The sequence below is a fragment of the Canis lupus genome, chromosome 17, assembly GCF_011100685.1.
Source record: "Canis lupus familiaris isolate Mischka breed German Shepherd chromosome 17, alternate assembly UU_Cfam_GSD_1.0, whole genome shotgun sequence".
NCBI lineage: Eukaryota > Metazoa > Chordata > Mammalia > Carnivora > Canidae > Canis > Canis lupus.
In genome coordinates this window covers 20654316-20668011 of record NC_049238.1, presented here as the reverse complement: position 1 = coordinate 20668011, position 13696 = coordinate 20654316, and the positions used below count along the sequence as shown (strand labels likewise).

Sequence of the window (13696 nt, the reverse complement as noted above, 5' to 3'; positions counted from 1 at the left end):
AGAAAGGTGATTGGATACTGGGATTTTAAATGGTTTTGTCTGAAAGCCATTAATAATGGAACTGAAATGTCAACACGACTGGTGTTAAGTGGAGAAGATGGCAAGTGGAAATGAACTTGAAAGGAAAGACAGGGGTAGGAATACCCATTGATAACTTGGAAGGGATTACAGAAGTCCCCTGGCTCTGTCCTAATGAATACAAAGGACCACCAGAATGATCCCTGCCACTGTTTGCACAAACTCACCTAAAAACCAGCTTTTCAAAAATGCTTAAGGACATTCTGTTTCTGTACAACTGATTTGATTTGGTTTAGCAAATTTTTTTTTTCCTAAGCATCTAGAGGTAAAATTGAGCTCATCCTGTTTGACAATATTCACCACATTTAAATCCCCAGAGCCTGAGGCAATGAGGTTTTACTGCATTTCGGAACAGAGCCCTGGTGTATAAATTCTGCAGTGGCTAATTTCACTGTATTCTATGTTCTCTGTAACAAGGCTGTAAGAAATAAATAAGCAGAGATGGGTTTGAGGCTCTGAGGCTTCGTGCGCTATGCTGGAGTCCCTCCCTGCCTCCGCCCAGGCTGCCCTGCTTGGTTTTCACTCCAGGAAACCCTTGAACACAGCATATCCAGGCTCATTGCGATCTTTGAGGATTAAGAGGTCTTTGATTATTCAGAGCGGCAGGTCCTTGGGGAAGACCCAGCGCACACATAAGCTCACCTGGTCCCCAGTTTATATTGTGTGTTACCTGTGGGGAAAATCAGAAGAAACTCGGGCACTATCTCTCATGCTTCCCTATCCTCCCCTGGCTGCCCTGGAGTTGGTTGGTGAGATTTTTCTATCATGCTTTTTTGTTTTGTTTTGTCCCTGGCTAGTGCTAAAGGGTCTTTGTTTCCCATCTGTCTCCTTCACATCTGTTTTATGTGTATATATCTTCTGCTTCATAGCTTCTTCCTCATTATCTGAGATGCAACCCCTTCCCAACACGCCCATCCTCCACACACACATACATACACGCACACGGATCTCTACTTACCTCTGACTTCGAACCCCTGGCCTCCTCCTTGTCAGGGGGTAGCTACATGCTTGCTCCTGAGTTCTAGAGACAGGCAGGCCCTGGAGATCTCTGTACCAGCCCTCTTATTATGCTAACGAGAGAACCAAGGCCAGGGGGTGGAAGTGGCTCCAAGAGCATAGAGCCCCATGGCAGTGCAGGGTCAGAGGGGGCTCACTCCAGCCTTCCCTGGCCTGGCACTGGCTGGCCATGCTGGGGCAGTGTGCACTCCCCTCCCTTGCCCTCTCTGCCAAAGTCCTCTCCTGGGTCCCTATCTTGTCCATCAGTGACAAACCAAACTAAGCCTCAGAATGGAGCTAAACTCCGCCTTGAGATGGTCCTTCAATGACATGGACCATTGCTTTAAGTCAGTGGGGATTTCAAAGCATTTTTCTCTCAATGACAGAAGTACAGCATGGTCACGGAAAAAACTTCAAACTTCAGCATATACAGTAGAAGGTCAAAGTATCCTGCTTTCAATCTCTTCTTACTCTCCCTAGCCAGAAGTAACCATTTCTAATGGCTTGAGATCATTGTCTATTCACAGATACAAGAATTTGGTTTGGGTGTTGGGGGCGGGGGGAGTTGTATACAGGATCCTGTTATCCATGCAGCTTTTTTTTCCCCTTTGGTATACAACTGACAGATGCCAATGAATTAATCCTAAATAATAATTTCTTCTTAATGCCACCTACCTCTGGGGTTCTCCTCATAGGAATTACAAGTCCTTCCCACATGCTTCCACCCCCCACACACCAAAAAGACAAAACATCCCCTTTGAAACAATATTTATCTTTCTTTCTCTGTACCACTTCTCTGTCTCACATAACACTGTATCTTGGGATATGGATTATATAGTATTGATCCGACAACCTGTTCCAGATCCTACTAGACCATCAGCTCCTTGTGGGCAAGGATACTGTGCACTTTATCCATACCTTTATCCTGAGTCTCCAGGAGGTAGCCTGGTACCTTGTAGACTCCAGTGAATGTTTCCCTAAGTAAATTAAACTGGCCTGGGTGTCCCACACACTGCCCACCCCATGTCCACACCCCCCCCCCAACCTGGTTCTTCCAGCAACCTGGTTCCCCCAGGATGGGATGGAAGAGCAGACAGCTTGGCTTCTGCCCTGGTAGGTGGTGTATGGATGTGGGATGGTGGGGGCTGGGAAAACCTGTCCGTATCACATTCAATAGTACCCACGCCAGTGTTAAAAGGAGGGGGTGGCTTGTGGGAGAAGCCACTTCAGGCTTTCCTCTCAAAGGTTGCCAGAAAAATGAATAAGAGAGTAGGAGTAGTAAAGTCCCTTGGCTTCCAGGGGAGGAGCGTCTGGGGTTTGCCTGGTTGTCCCAGGGCCTGGCTTGGGCAGGAGCTCCTGGGCCTGGCTGCAGACACAGGCACAAAGGGGGTGCTGCCGCCTGGCAGGGCGCCCGCTGCCCTCGGACCAGGCTTCTGCTCCAGGCAGCTGCAGGCCAGGGAAAGCCAGCAGAGCCGAAGAGACAGCAAACGAGGCCAGGAAAGCCACCGGGAGAGCAGCAAGGTGGATAAAAGAGTCCAGGGCTCCCCTCTCACGCCTATACCTCTGACCAGCCTGTCCCTTTTTATGTCAATGTCCCATTTGTAAAGTGGAGCTAGCGGCCTTTGACCTGCATGTGTTGCAGGGCTCCCAAGGGGGTCAGATGAGACAATATGGGAACTTGCCTCATCTTGGGGGAGCACTGCACACGACATGGGGCCCCCAGTTGATAACAAGTGCTATGTGGATCCAAATGCTGTGGTGGCGAGTGCCAGGTGGAGGTCTGACCCCAGGCTTCTTGTCCTTTTTCCCCACCCAGGGCAAGCCTTCTACTCCCGAGTGCTGGAGAACTGCGAGGATGTGGCGGACTTCGACGAGGTAGGATGCCCTGCGGGGAGCTCAAGCCCCAGCCATAGGGGTGCGCTGGCCCCAAATGCCTCCCCACCTCTCCCTTTGCCCAGGAGAGCTGGGTGCAGAGTGACCCAGGCCCAGCCCACAGCCTGCTGCCCTCGGGGGGGATTTTTGTTCTCCAGAGAAAGGGCCCGCAGGTGTTATAGGCTTAAAAGTGAGCCCCCGGGTGCGCCTGGGTGACTCAGTCGGTTAAGTTTCTGCCTTAAGTTCAGGTCATGATCCCAGGGCTTATGGGATCAAACCCCACATCACGCTCCCTGCTCAGCACGGCGTTTGCTTCTTCCTCTTCTGCTCCCACTCCTGCTCCCCCTGCTTGTGTGCAAAATTAATTAATTAATCAATTATTATCTTTTAAAAAGATAAAATAAAATAGTAGCAAGCCCCCAGCCGAGGTGAGGGCCCAGCAGCACAGAAGAGGGGCTTCCCTCCCCACTTCCCTGGGCACACGGAGGGCTCAGGCTAACCCTACCTGGGCTTCCGACAAAGCCAGTCTCGTATGGATGGCACTCTTGTGTCTCTAAGAGCTATTGAGGTACTTTTCCCACTGCATCTCCCAAAAAAGCTATTTTTCTTTTGAACCTTGGGCTCAGAGGGTTGAGTGCCCCTGTTTATGGCACATTATCTCATTGTTCCTACTACCCTGCTCTTGTTCTGATGCATGTTTTGTGTGTCATGTATGTGTCATTCTCCTTTATCCACATTCCTTCCTTTCTCTACAACCACTCTGATGTGTTTAATGTGGAACCTCTGGTTTCCTGTATGTCCTCACAAAATTTGTGTGGCTATCTTGTGAAGATATAACTCATGTTTTAGTTAAATGGCATTGTGTTACATATTTTACTTCACCGAGCAAGATTTTTCAGTTCCATCCACGTTGCTACGCTAATCTGCTGCTTCTCCCTGCCATACAGAACTCTGTGGGCACATCCAACACACATGAGGGTGTTTGGCCACCCTGGTTTGTCTGGGACCAAGGGGGATCCTGGCACACAGACTGTAAGGGATAAAATGGGAAAAATCCTGGTCAAATTGGGATAAATTGGTCATCCTGCGGATCCTTTACCTAATAATTCCTCCAGAGAGGAACCTCCAACTTGCCTCTGAAACCACATGCAAGGTAATCAGAAGGCAATGAATATTCTTATGCATGTCCTCTTTGGACTTCTGTGAACATTTCTCTAGAGTACACACCAGGATCTGAAATTGCTAGCTCACAGGATATGCTTACTCAGCACGGCCATGGTCTACACTTCTACCAGCAATGCGTGAGGACCCCTGATTCCCAATCCTCATCTACATCTAGTGGTATTCAGCTCTCTGATCTTCACCAGTCTAACAGTGTGCCTCGTTTTTTAAGATAATATATTTAAAGTTTCCTTTTTCGTAAATTGCCTGTTCATATTCTTTTCCCTTTTCCCCTGTTGGTATAGCTAGTTGTCTTTATCTTATTGATTTGCAGTAGCTCTTTATTCATCCAAGATATCAACCCCTTGTTGGATTTCGAGATTGAAATTTCTCTTAGTCCGCCATCTATTAGCTTTGTCCCCTCACTGATTAGAAGTCCTTAATCCCGGTGTGTTTTCAAGTTTTGCTGAAGATATATTTACACTCTTCTAGAGTACAGATATGTTGCCCTACATTTTCTGATTATATAATTGTATTTTTTTTACCTTGCATGTGGTTTTAGAGGGGGCACAGTTTTATTTTTCTCCATATAAGAAACAACTTTTCCTAACATCAATTTGATAAGCAATCAATCATCTCTCTATTTAGGATCTATGTCTTAGCCTTCTATTCTATCCCTTTAATCTGTTTGTTCTTGAACTTTATCACACTGTACTCATTAATATGACATTTTTGTATGTATTAGTATCTGATGAAGCAAGTTCCCTCTGTTTACTCTTCTTTTTAAAGGGTGAACTGTTTGTGGACCTTTATTCTTCCAGATAATTTTTAAATAAGTTTATCAAATCCTTCCAAAAACCAACCGGAATTTTGATTAAGTTCCATTGGATTTAAAAATCAATTGAGGAAGATGTCAATTTTTTATAATATTAAATCATCTACTCAAACTATCCACCTCCCTTTACTGGCATTTTTAAGTTTACTGCATAGAAGTCGTATGATCTTCATTATTTTCTCTTATTATTTTTAAAAGATTTATTTATTTATTTGAGAGAGAGAAAAAGAGAGAGAGAGCACCCAAACAGCTTGGGGGACAGAGAGAGGATATGCAAACAGACTCCCACTGAGCAAGGAGTCCATTGCAGTGCTCGATCTCACAACCCATGAAATCAGAACCTGAGCCAAAACCGAGTCAGATGCTTAACCAACTGAGCTACTCAGGCACCCCAATCTTGATTATTTCCGAGACTCTTTCTGGTTTTATTGTTATCATGAATGGTGTCTTGATTTTGCTACATTTTTTGACTATTGCTGACTTAGAGAAATGCTTTTTTTTCCTTTAGAAGTCCTCTTTTATCTGGCAAACTTGCTGAGGTCTCTGACTTGTTTTTATATTTATGGTTTGTTCTGTTTTGTATATAGGTGATCATGTCATCTACAAAAAGAGGTTTTATCTCTTCCCTTCAGTCCTATCCCCTTATTTCTTTGTTTTTCCATGGAGCATTGACCATGATTCCTAGTTCTATGTTACACAGTAACGGTGATTGGTAGGCATCCTTTCTATGTCCCCAGTATTAAAAAGAATAAGTGCATCTAAAATTTTGTCATCATATATACTTGCTCTAATAGGATCTTACTATTTGTCTAACTAGTTTGCTAAGAGTTTTCATTATAAAACATTGTTGAACTTTATTACAAGTTTCTTCTGCATCTATTGAGACAATCATAACTTTGCTCTTCTAGTATGTTCCATAAAGTATTTCATTTAATAAACTGTTAGATTCAACTAGCAAATATTTTTATGCAGCATTTTTGCAGCTACATTTGTAAAGTTTTCATCATTTGATAATGCATAAAATTTTCTGGAACACCATGCATAAAATAGAGATTTGCTCTTCCTTGACATTTTGGAAGAACCACATGCAATGGCATCTAAGTTTGGATGGTTTAGGGAAGGGGTTCTTCAACCCCCTTTTCAATTTCTTTGTGTCTTCTTGCACCAGTTTTGGATTTCTATATTTTTCTAGACATTTAAACATTTCATCTAGGTTTTCAAATTTATTAGCACCTATTTGATTGTAAAGTTTTTAAATTGTTTTAAAGTATTTTTTGTGCCTATACTGATTTCCCCTTTTGTATTCCACACTGCACTTATTTTTATCATCCTTCTGTTTTTCTTGGTCTTGCTAATGATCTGTTTATCTTATTAATCTTTGTAAAGAACTAGCTTTTGGCTTCGTTAATCTCTTCTGTTGTTCACTATTTCATTATTTCTGCTTTTTTCTTAATTATTTCCCTTCTCCCTGTTTTATTTATTTATTTATTTATTTATTTATTTATTTATTTATTTATTTATTTTGCTCTGTGGCTCTTTTCCTAACTTCCTGAATTGAATGCTAAGCCTGTTATTTTTAACTTTTTTATTTCTTGATAAATGTATTTAAAGATATAAATTTTGCTCGATATTAGCCACATCCTACAAAATTTTATATGTAGTATTTTCATTATCTTCAGCTTTAAACATTTTTTGTATTTCTTTATGATTTTCTTTTAACATATGACATGTTAGAGTCTCATTTTGTTCGTTTCTAGTTTTCTTGCATTATGATCAAAGAGCACAGTCTGTATGATAGTGATACTTCAGAATTTATTGGGACCTTGATTAGGGCCTCTATGCATGGTCATAAATACTCCCCCTGCCTAAAAGGAATGTGTTCAGTGAAGGGTTCTCTATAGAAAACAATATAACTTCAAGCTTTTATAATATAAGTTCAGGCTTCTTAGTTGTACTATTCAATTCTTAACCTTTTTTAAGATTTTATTTATTAATTCATGAGAGAGAGAGAGAAAGGCAGAGACACAATTCTTCACCTTTTCTGCTCATTTTTCTCTTCTTGATTTCAGTTTCAAAAATGATTGCAATAAAATCTACTTCTACAATTGCTGATTTACATATTTTTCCCTGTAGCTGTCATTTGTTGCTTGATGTGTTTTGAAACTATATTACTAATAAGTTTTATATGTTCATGATGGCTATATCTTCTTATCTACTTTTCTTTTTCCTGGTACTTAATATCCTTCTCTGTCTGATATGATGTTTTTTTGCATTGCTTTCTATTTTGCTAGATGTTGAGATTATGATCTCAGCTAATTTTGGTTCATTTGCCTGGTCTATCTCTTTCAGTTTTTTAATTTTCTTGGTATATCTTTTTTCATGCCTCCATTTTCAGTATTTCTGTGCTATTAAATTCAAGTGTGTCTTTTTAGGGCATATATTTGTAGATTAAATTTTCTTTCCCACTAGGAGACTGCGTTTTGATTAGTTTCATCCATTTACATCTATTCTAATTGCTATTTTGATTTTTATTTCTACCACCATCTTATTTTATATTTTCCATTTGCTGTCCTTTTTGTTTGTTTGTTTTCTTTTCCCCTTTCCAGCTTTCCATGGAATAGATCGGGTTTCCTTTTGTTAAGTGAAAAGTTATACATTCTATGTTTTCAAGGTAGTCACCCTTCCTTGGTCCCTGTTGATAGCTGGAAAATAAATCAGTAATTATAATTCCCCCATCGTGGCAAGTATTATAATACTCTCTCTCCTAAGCCTCTTTGATTTCCCTACCTCAGCCCACACTGTCTAGATTATACAATTTTCATTCCAGGTTCTTATGAATGTGTGTTCTCCTTTTCTTTTTATTTGCCCTAGCCTTCTTTATCTTTTTTGAGGACAACAAAAGTCTTCACCAAGATATCTAATCACCTTTTCTTCTCCTATCTCCTGAAGCATCTCTTGGCACTGTTTTTCTTTTTATTTGAGTACTTTCTCTAAAAGCCATTTCAATTTGGGTCTTTGCATAGCCAACCCTCTAAATCTTTGTAAATCTGAGAATAGTTTCTTATTTCTTCAAATTTGAACAGGACTTTCTAGATATAAAATTCGAAGCTCAAAATTCTTTCCTTTACTTCAGAATAGCAGTGCCTGTTGCTGTTGAGAAGTCTGAAGGCCATCTGTTTCTTGTACCTTCAAGTGGGATCTTTTCTTTTTCCCTGGGGGAGAAAAAAAGTGTAATTCTTTTATCTTGATATTCTCAAATTTTATTATAATGTATCTGACTGTGGGGTTCCTTATTGCTCCCGTTTTGCACTACTTTGTGAGCTCTTTTCAAAGCCAAGGCTTTTCATCTTTCATTTATTATAGCAAATTCTACCTCCATTTTTTCCCAAAGGTTCCTTCCATTCAGTTTTTATATTGTTCACTTCTCTCCGACTCCTGTTATCAGATGCCGCTACTTGCACCTCTAACTGCCATTTCTTTGCTTTTATATTTTTATAAAAGGGCCTATCAGTCCTTTCCTGCTTTTTTCTGAGTTCTTCAAAATGATCTTCCGATTGACTAATTTGTTCTTTCTTTCTTAGTATCCCTTGTTTTTGTTTTATATTGCTAATATACGTCTTTATGGTCCATTTGTTCTAATGATCCTGCCCTTGTGGTATATACTGCTCAGGATGTTGTCTTGCCTGTAGAAGAAATGTCTCTCCAAGTGTTTGTTTACCCAGTTCAAGTGCCCCTGGGATCAGCTACCCTGTCTGCTGACCAGTCTGGGGAAGCATCAAAACCAGCTGTGTCAGGCCCTAGGGGTTGAAAGCACCAGGGGGACCCCAGTCACCACAGAAACAGGCAAAGTCTCCTATCTAACCCTTTAAGGAGAAACATGGTGGCCAGCAAGCAGGCTAGATTTTTAACAAACTAGTTTTGAGGTTTCACTGAGAGGAGGTCCATGAACACCTATCTTGGCTGCTCCCCAGCCTCCGCCAGGGAGCCTCCAACCTCCCCAACACAGATCAGCTCAAAGAGGCTTTGGTCTCTTGTTTCTCACAGTTGTTTGTCTGTTTGTGTGTTACTTACTAGAATCTGTATTTCCCTCTTGCTTCTAGAGTTTCTCCAGGGTTGACTTTGGGGTAAGAACCAGCAGTCCTAAGTTACCATCGTGGCATGAAACAGAAGCTCTGCTGTGACCCCCAGAATAGCTTACTCCTTCCTTCTTGGGCTTTGCTTCTCACCTTTGGCTCAGCTGGCTGGAAGGGCCTCATGGAAGACTATTTGTGCCCTTTGAAGCTGGTATTTAGCTGAGCAGCTACCAGGCTGAGGGGCCACCCAGAACCTCTGTCTCCTCCTCATGTTGGGCCCATCCCACACAGTGTTGCTGTGTCTATATGCCCACAGCTGCAGGCACAGGGAAGCAAGGCCTTGGCCTTCTCTCCTGCACTCAAAAGTAACCACTGACCATCATCACTGCCAGCAGGCTGTGCCCTCCACAAGGACAGTTCTGTTCTAGACATCTTCCACCCCTGGCTGTGTCACTTTCAGTTTGTTTCTAAGCCTCTGTTACCCATGTGTCAAGTGAACCCAATGATAGGTATGATGAACAAAATGAGGGATGATGGGGATGATGGAACCATGGCTCCCTACTATGCCAGCATCTTGGCCTTGGGCTTACCCCACTACGCAACCTATGCTTCCCTCCCTTCCCCTTTACATCAGTCGGTGCCCGAGAGGAGGGGTTGGTTGAGTGAAGACACTGGATCACTCCCTCACAGTCCTGCTTTCCTGGGCCTCTGCCTCTGATCATCCAGGCAGAGCATCTGACTCTCTCCTTCTCATCAAGTCTCCCAGGGGACTTGTCCACCCAGGCCTCAGCCAATGAGCAACCTGATGCCCCTTCCAAGGGCGCTGCCACACCTTTCCATTAACTGCACCCCGGGACACCTGAGCCACAGGTATACATGACATTCAAAGTTAATCACCGTGTCCTTCCTCTTCCCAATGCTGCCCAACATGGGGCGAGTGGAGAGGCAGTCCCTGCCGGCCCCAAGAACAAGCATGGGGCCACATTCTGAGTGCCTCTTGTCTGCCAGGCTAGGATACCCCAGAGGGGGAAGCAGGCTCAACAGCGCATGAGGATCCATGTAGGAACTTGGGCATGGAGGAGCCTCTGGTTCCATGGTTGGGGGGGCGGGGCTCAGAAGCCAGGGAGTAGTAAGCAAAAGCACATGGCCAAAGTTGGAGAGTTGCCCCAAGATGGGGAGAAGTGGTCCTCACCTGGGAAAAGTTCTACTGATTCGTGAGCTGCCTGGGAAGTTTCTGGTGGTTGCAGTGGGGAACCGACTGGCACTTCCTGGAATGGGGGCCAAGGATGCTAAATGACTTGCAAAGCTCAGGCCCTCCCACACTGTGGGGACTTGCCCCTCACTTCCCCGGGGGAGCCCCATCTGACAATCATGGTGGCAGCTTTGAGCAGCAGCATTGCTTCCTGAGCAATCCTCTTCCATCCAATCTCCACGGCAACCTACAGATGATGAAGCTCTGGCTCAGAGAGCATGTATCCTTCCCAAGGGCCGTAAGTAGCAAAGCCAGCATTCTAAGTCCATGCTTCAATTAGGTTATAAACCCATTCCAGAGGCAGCAGTAGGAAGCTGCTCCTGGGCCTGACCCCCACCACCGTTCAAGGCCGTGTTGGTCTTCCATGTGCCCTGCCACCACTCCTCCCTCTGAGGAGTAGCCAGCAGTCTAGCAACGACTGACCAGCAGTGCACCCCCACAAAGCAGGGGAGGCAGCCCTCCACCCCCTGCTCAAGGAGGGCCCAGGGGCCTGGGTCTGCTCAGCCCTCAAAGAGGGTCTGAAACTGCACCTGTGCTTACACCTGCCTCCCCAGACTGGAGTAGACAAATCCTAAATTTCCTCGCTGGTCCCTGAAAGAGACAATCTACCTGTGGTTCCAGAAGAAGCTTGGAAAAAGCATATCATTGGCCCCTGGCAAAATTTCTGAAGGCCCTTTTGCTTTTCAGAAAGTCTCTTTTCTCATGTTTACTGTGCCCAGGGCCCTCAGGAACCAACTCAATGAGATACAAAGAGCACTGGCCTGAGAGTCCTGAGAACTGGTCTACGGTCCTCCCTGAGACATTAACAAACTCCATGACCTTGGGCTGGCCACTCAACCTCTGGACTTCAGATTCCCCTTTTGTAAAATGGGGATAAACTCCTTGCTCTGCCTGCCTTTCAGGACAGTTGCGTGGCTGAAAAATGAAATAGCAGACAAGATAGCAAATGTCTCTCCCTTCTCTGCTCAGACAAGGGTGAGAGGGACCGCTGCAGGCTGGCCTGAGGAACCTGAGTAGGGAGGAGGTGGCCTTGGAAGAAAGACAATGCTTCAGACAACAATGGGTGGAAACAGAACCTGGATGTGGTGTCTCCTTTCCCTGAGATTGGAACCTGAGCCCCTGCATTTAACCTACAGCTCTAGAGGAGGAGGGAGGGGGGAGGGAGGGAGAGAGAGAGAGAGAGAGAGAGAGAGAGAGAGAGAGAATGGCATTGTACCAGGCCAGCAGCTAGCAGAGGCCCCTACCCTGGGGGAAGGAGAGTAGTCCCCACACTGAGCCCACCCTAAGCCAGTTTGATTTGGCTCCAAGCCAGGAGCAATGTGGACAGGACTCCAGAGGTGAGGCCACAAGAGCAACAGTACTTGTAGGAATAATAAGAAGAGCAGCTGCTACGTAGTGAGCACCTAGTGTATGGCAGGATGGGCTGAGAACGTCACACAAGCATTATAACTCACTGGGTTAGAATCATTCCAGGTGATAAGTAGCCACAATCAGGGTTTGAACCCAAGTCTATTTGATTCCAGCACGTACGGTCACTTGCAAAGTGAACCTGCCTTCAAGGGGCTCAGTCCAGTGGGGAGAGGGACCCAGTACAGTCAAAGATGGACCACAGGTCTTCTGAGCCCAGAGGAGGGAGAAGTCATTAGCCTGGGAGTGAGGAGGCCAGAGGCTGGCCTCACCTGCCCACCTCACTTGTACCTGGAAGTCATGGGCTCTGAGCTCCATGGGGCTAGGAATGCACCTGTCTGGTTCATCAGTGGCCTGGCCCCCAGCACAGGGCACAGGAAATATTGCCAAGTGAAAGAATGAACCAAAGAATGAACCTAACTTGAATCTTGGGCCTTTAAATTCCCAAGACAACCCCTTTCCATTGCATTCTAAAGCTTTGCAACACATTCCAATTTCCTCTCCAGATCTGGAGGACTGTCCCTTGCTGATTTAGGATATTTCCAGACCTAGTCAGTGAGGAAGCTCGAATAATCCAGGTCATCCTCCAGCTCCTCAGGGAAACCTTTCCGTGGGTCCTAGATCTCTGGGGCTGATAGGATACAGAACCCTGCCACCCGGGTCAGCACCTGCCAGGTCAGGGCCAAGGCTCGGGCTGGCGAACTAGGTCACTGCTCCTCATTCCCAGGGATCCTGAGACCCCTATTCTGAAGGGAGGTCCTCCTTTCCTCCTCCAGCCCCTAACAGTTGCTGCCTTACTTCTGCCAATGTTCCTATCATGGTCGCAATTTCGGGTCTCCTGCAGAACCAAGAAACGCCCCTGCCTCCTGTACTGTCCACAGTGCCATGTACAAAACCTGGCACAAGGAAGCACTCAATAAACCCAGAAGGTGTTCAGAAAACATTTGGCCCTGAATGGGGTTTGCTGGTTGGTGACATCTTGAGTGACAGTGTTTGGCTTAGCTACTATCTGAATCCCCTAGAGTGTTTGGAGGCTGGCAGGGTAAAGAATCTTAAATGCTGCATGGATTCCCTTGGCCCAGTCTCTAGGCCACCAATGTTCAGAGCACCTCAGAAACAGAAGGCACAACTTTCAGCTGTTGTGGCCACAGGAAGAAAGTCAGACTGGTACCTTCTCAGGCTGGAGAGAGGCCCTTTGTTCCCAGAAACCTCCTGTAGTGTCTGCAGCAGCATCCCCAAGAATGCCAGGCTTCCAGAACTCTGGCTTCCAGAACTAACAATACAAGAAGAATCACTACGATAGGCCACCATGTTGGTCGTACTCTCACCCTGGGCCAGGTTCCGTGCCGGCGCATTGCCAGCCTCACAATAACCCCAAGAAGCAGTACTGTGACCCTCACCTCCACTTCACAGAAGAGTAAGCTAAGGTGTGGAGAGATGAACTGACCCACCCAAGCTCACTCGCCGCCAGCCCAAGCAGCCATTTTGAGGCTCATTTGTTGAGTACCTACTGTGCCAGGTGTAGGGAGACCTCTGTGGACAAGACAAAATTGGACCTGCCCACTCTGCTCATGCTCTGAACTACTCTGAGAGCAATAGTCAAGGTATCTCTGGAGTTCTTGGGGCAACAGAAGGAGAAGGAGCAAAGCATCGGTGTGTGGAGAGACAAGGCCCGGGGAATGGAGCCCAGCTCTGCCACTGATGTCAGGCCTCCCCAACACAAGCCTGACTCTTAGAGAGACTGCATGGGGGAGTGTCACAGTTATCTAGAGCTGTGGAACGTACTACCCCGTTCTCCACATTCTAGGGTTTCCCATGATTCTGTGGTTGGCTGGGCTCAGCTGGGTAGTTCTTCCACAACCAGCTGGAATACCTGGCGTGTCCCTGTGGCCTTGGGTTCTCCAGGACCTCTCTCCACGTGGTCTCGCCAGCAGGGTAGCTTAGACTTCTTTACCTGACAACTGACTTCTGAGAGGCCCTGCTCTTATCTCAACTACTAAGCTACATTACCACATAATAGCT

General features: G+C 45.4%; 1 protein-coding gene across 1 annotated transcript in view; it reads left to right on the top strand.

The window, feature by feature from the left end:
• The window catches only part of OTOF (otoferlin), a 95795-nt gene that overhangs the window by 12557 nt on the left and 69542 nt on the right, over positions 1-13696 (top strand). Inside the window, 1 exon segment of the mRNA XM_038561007.1 lies at positions 2891-2949. Within this exon segment, the coding sequence (XP_038416935.1) occupies positions 2891-2949 (59 nt within the window).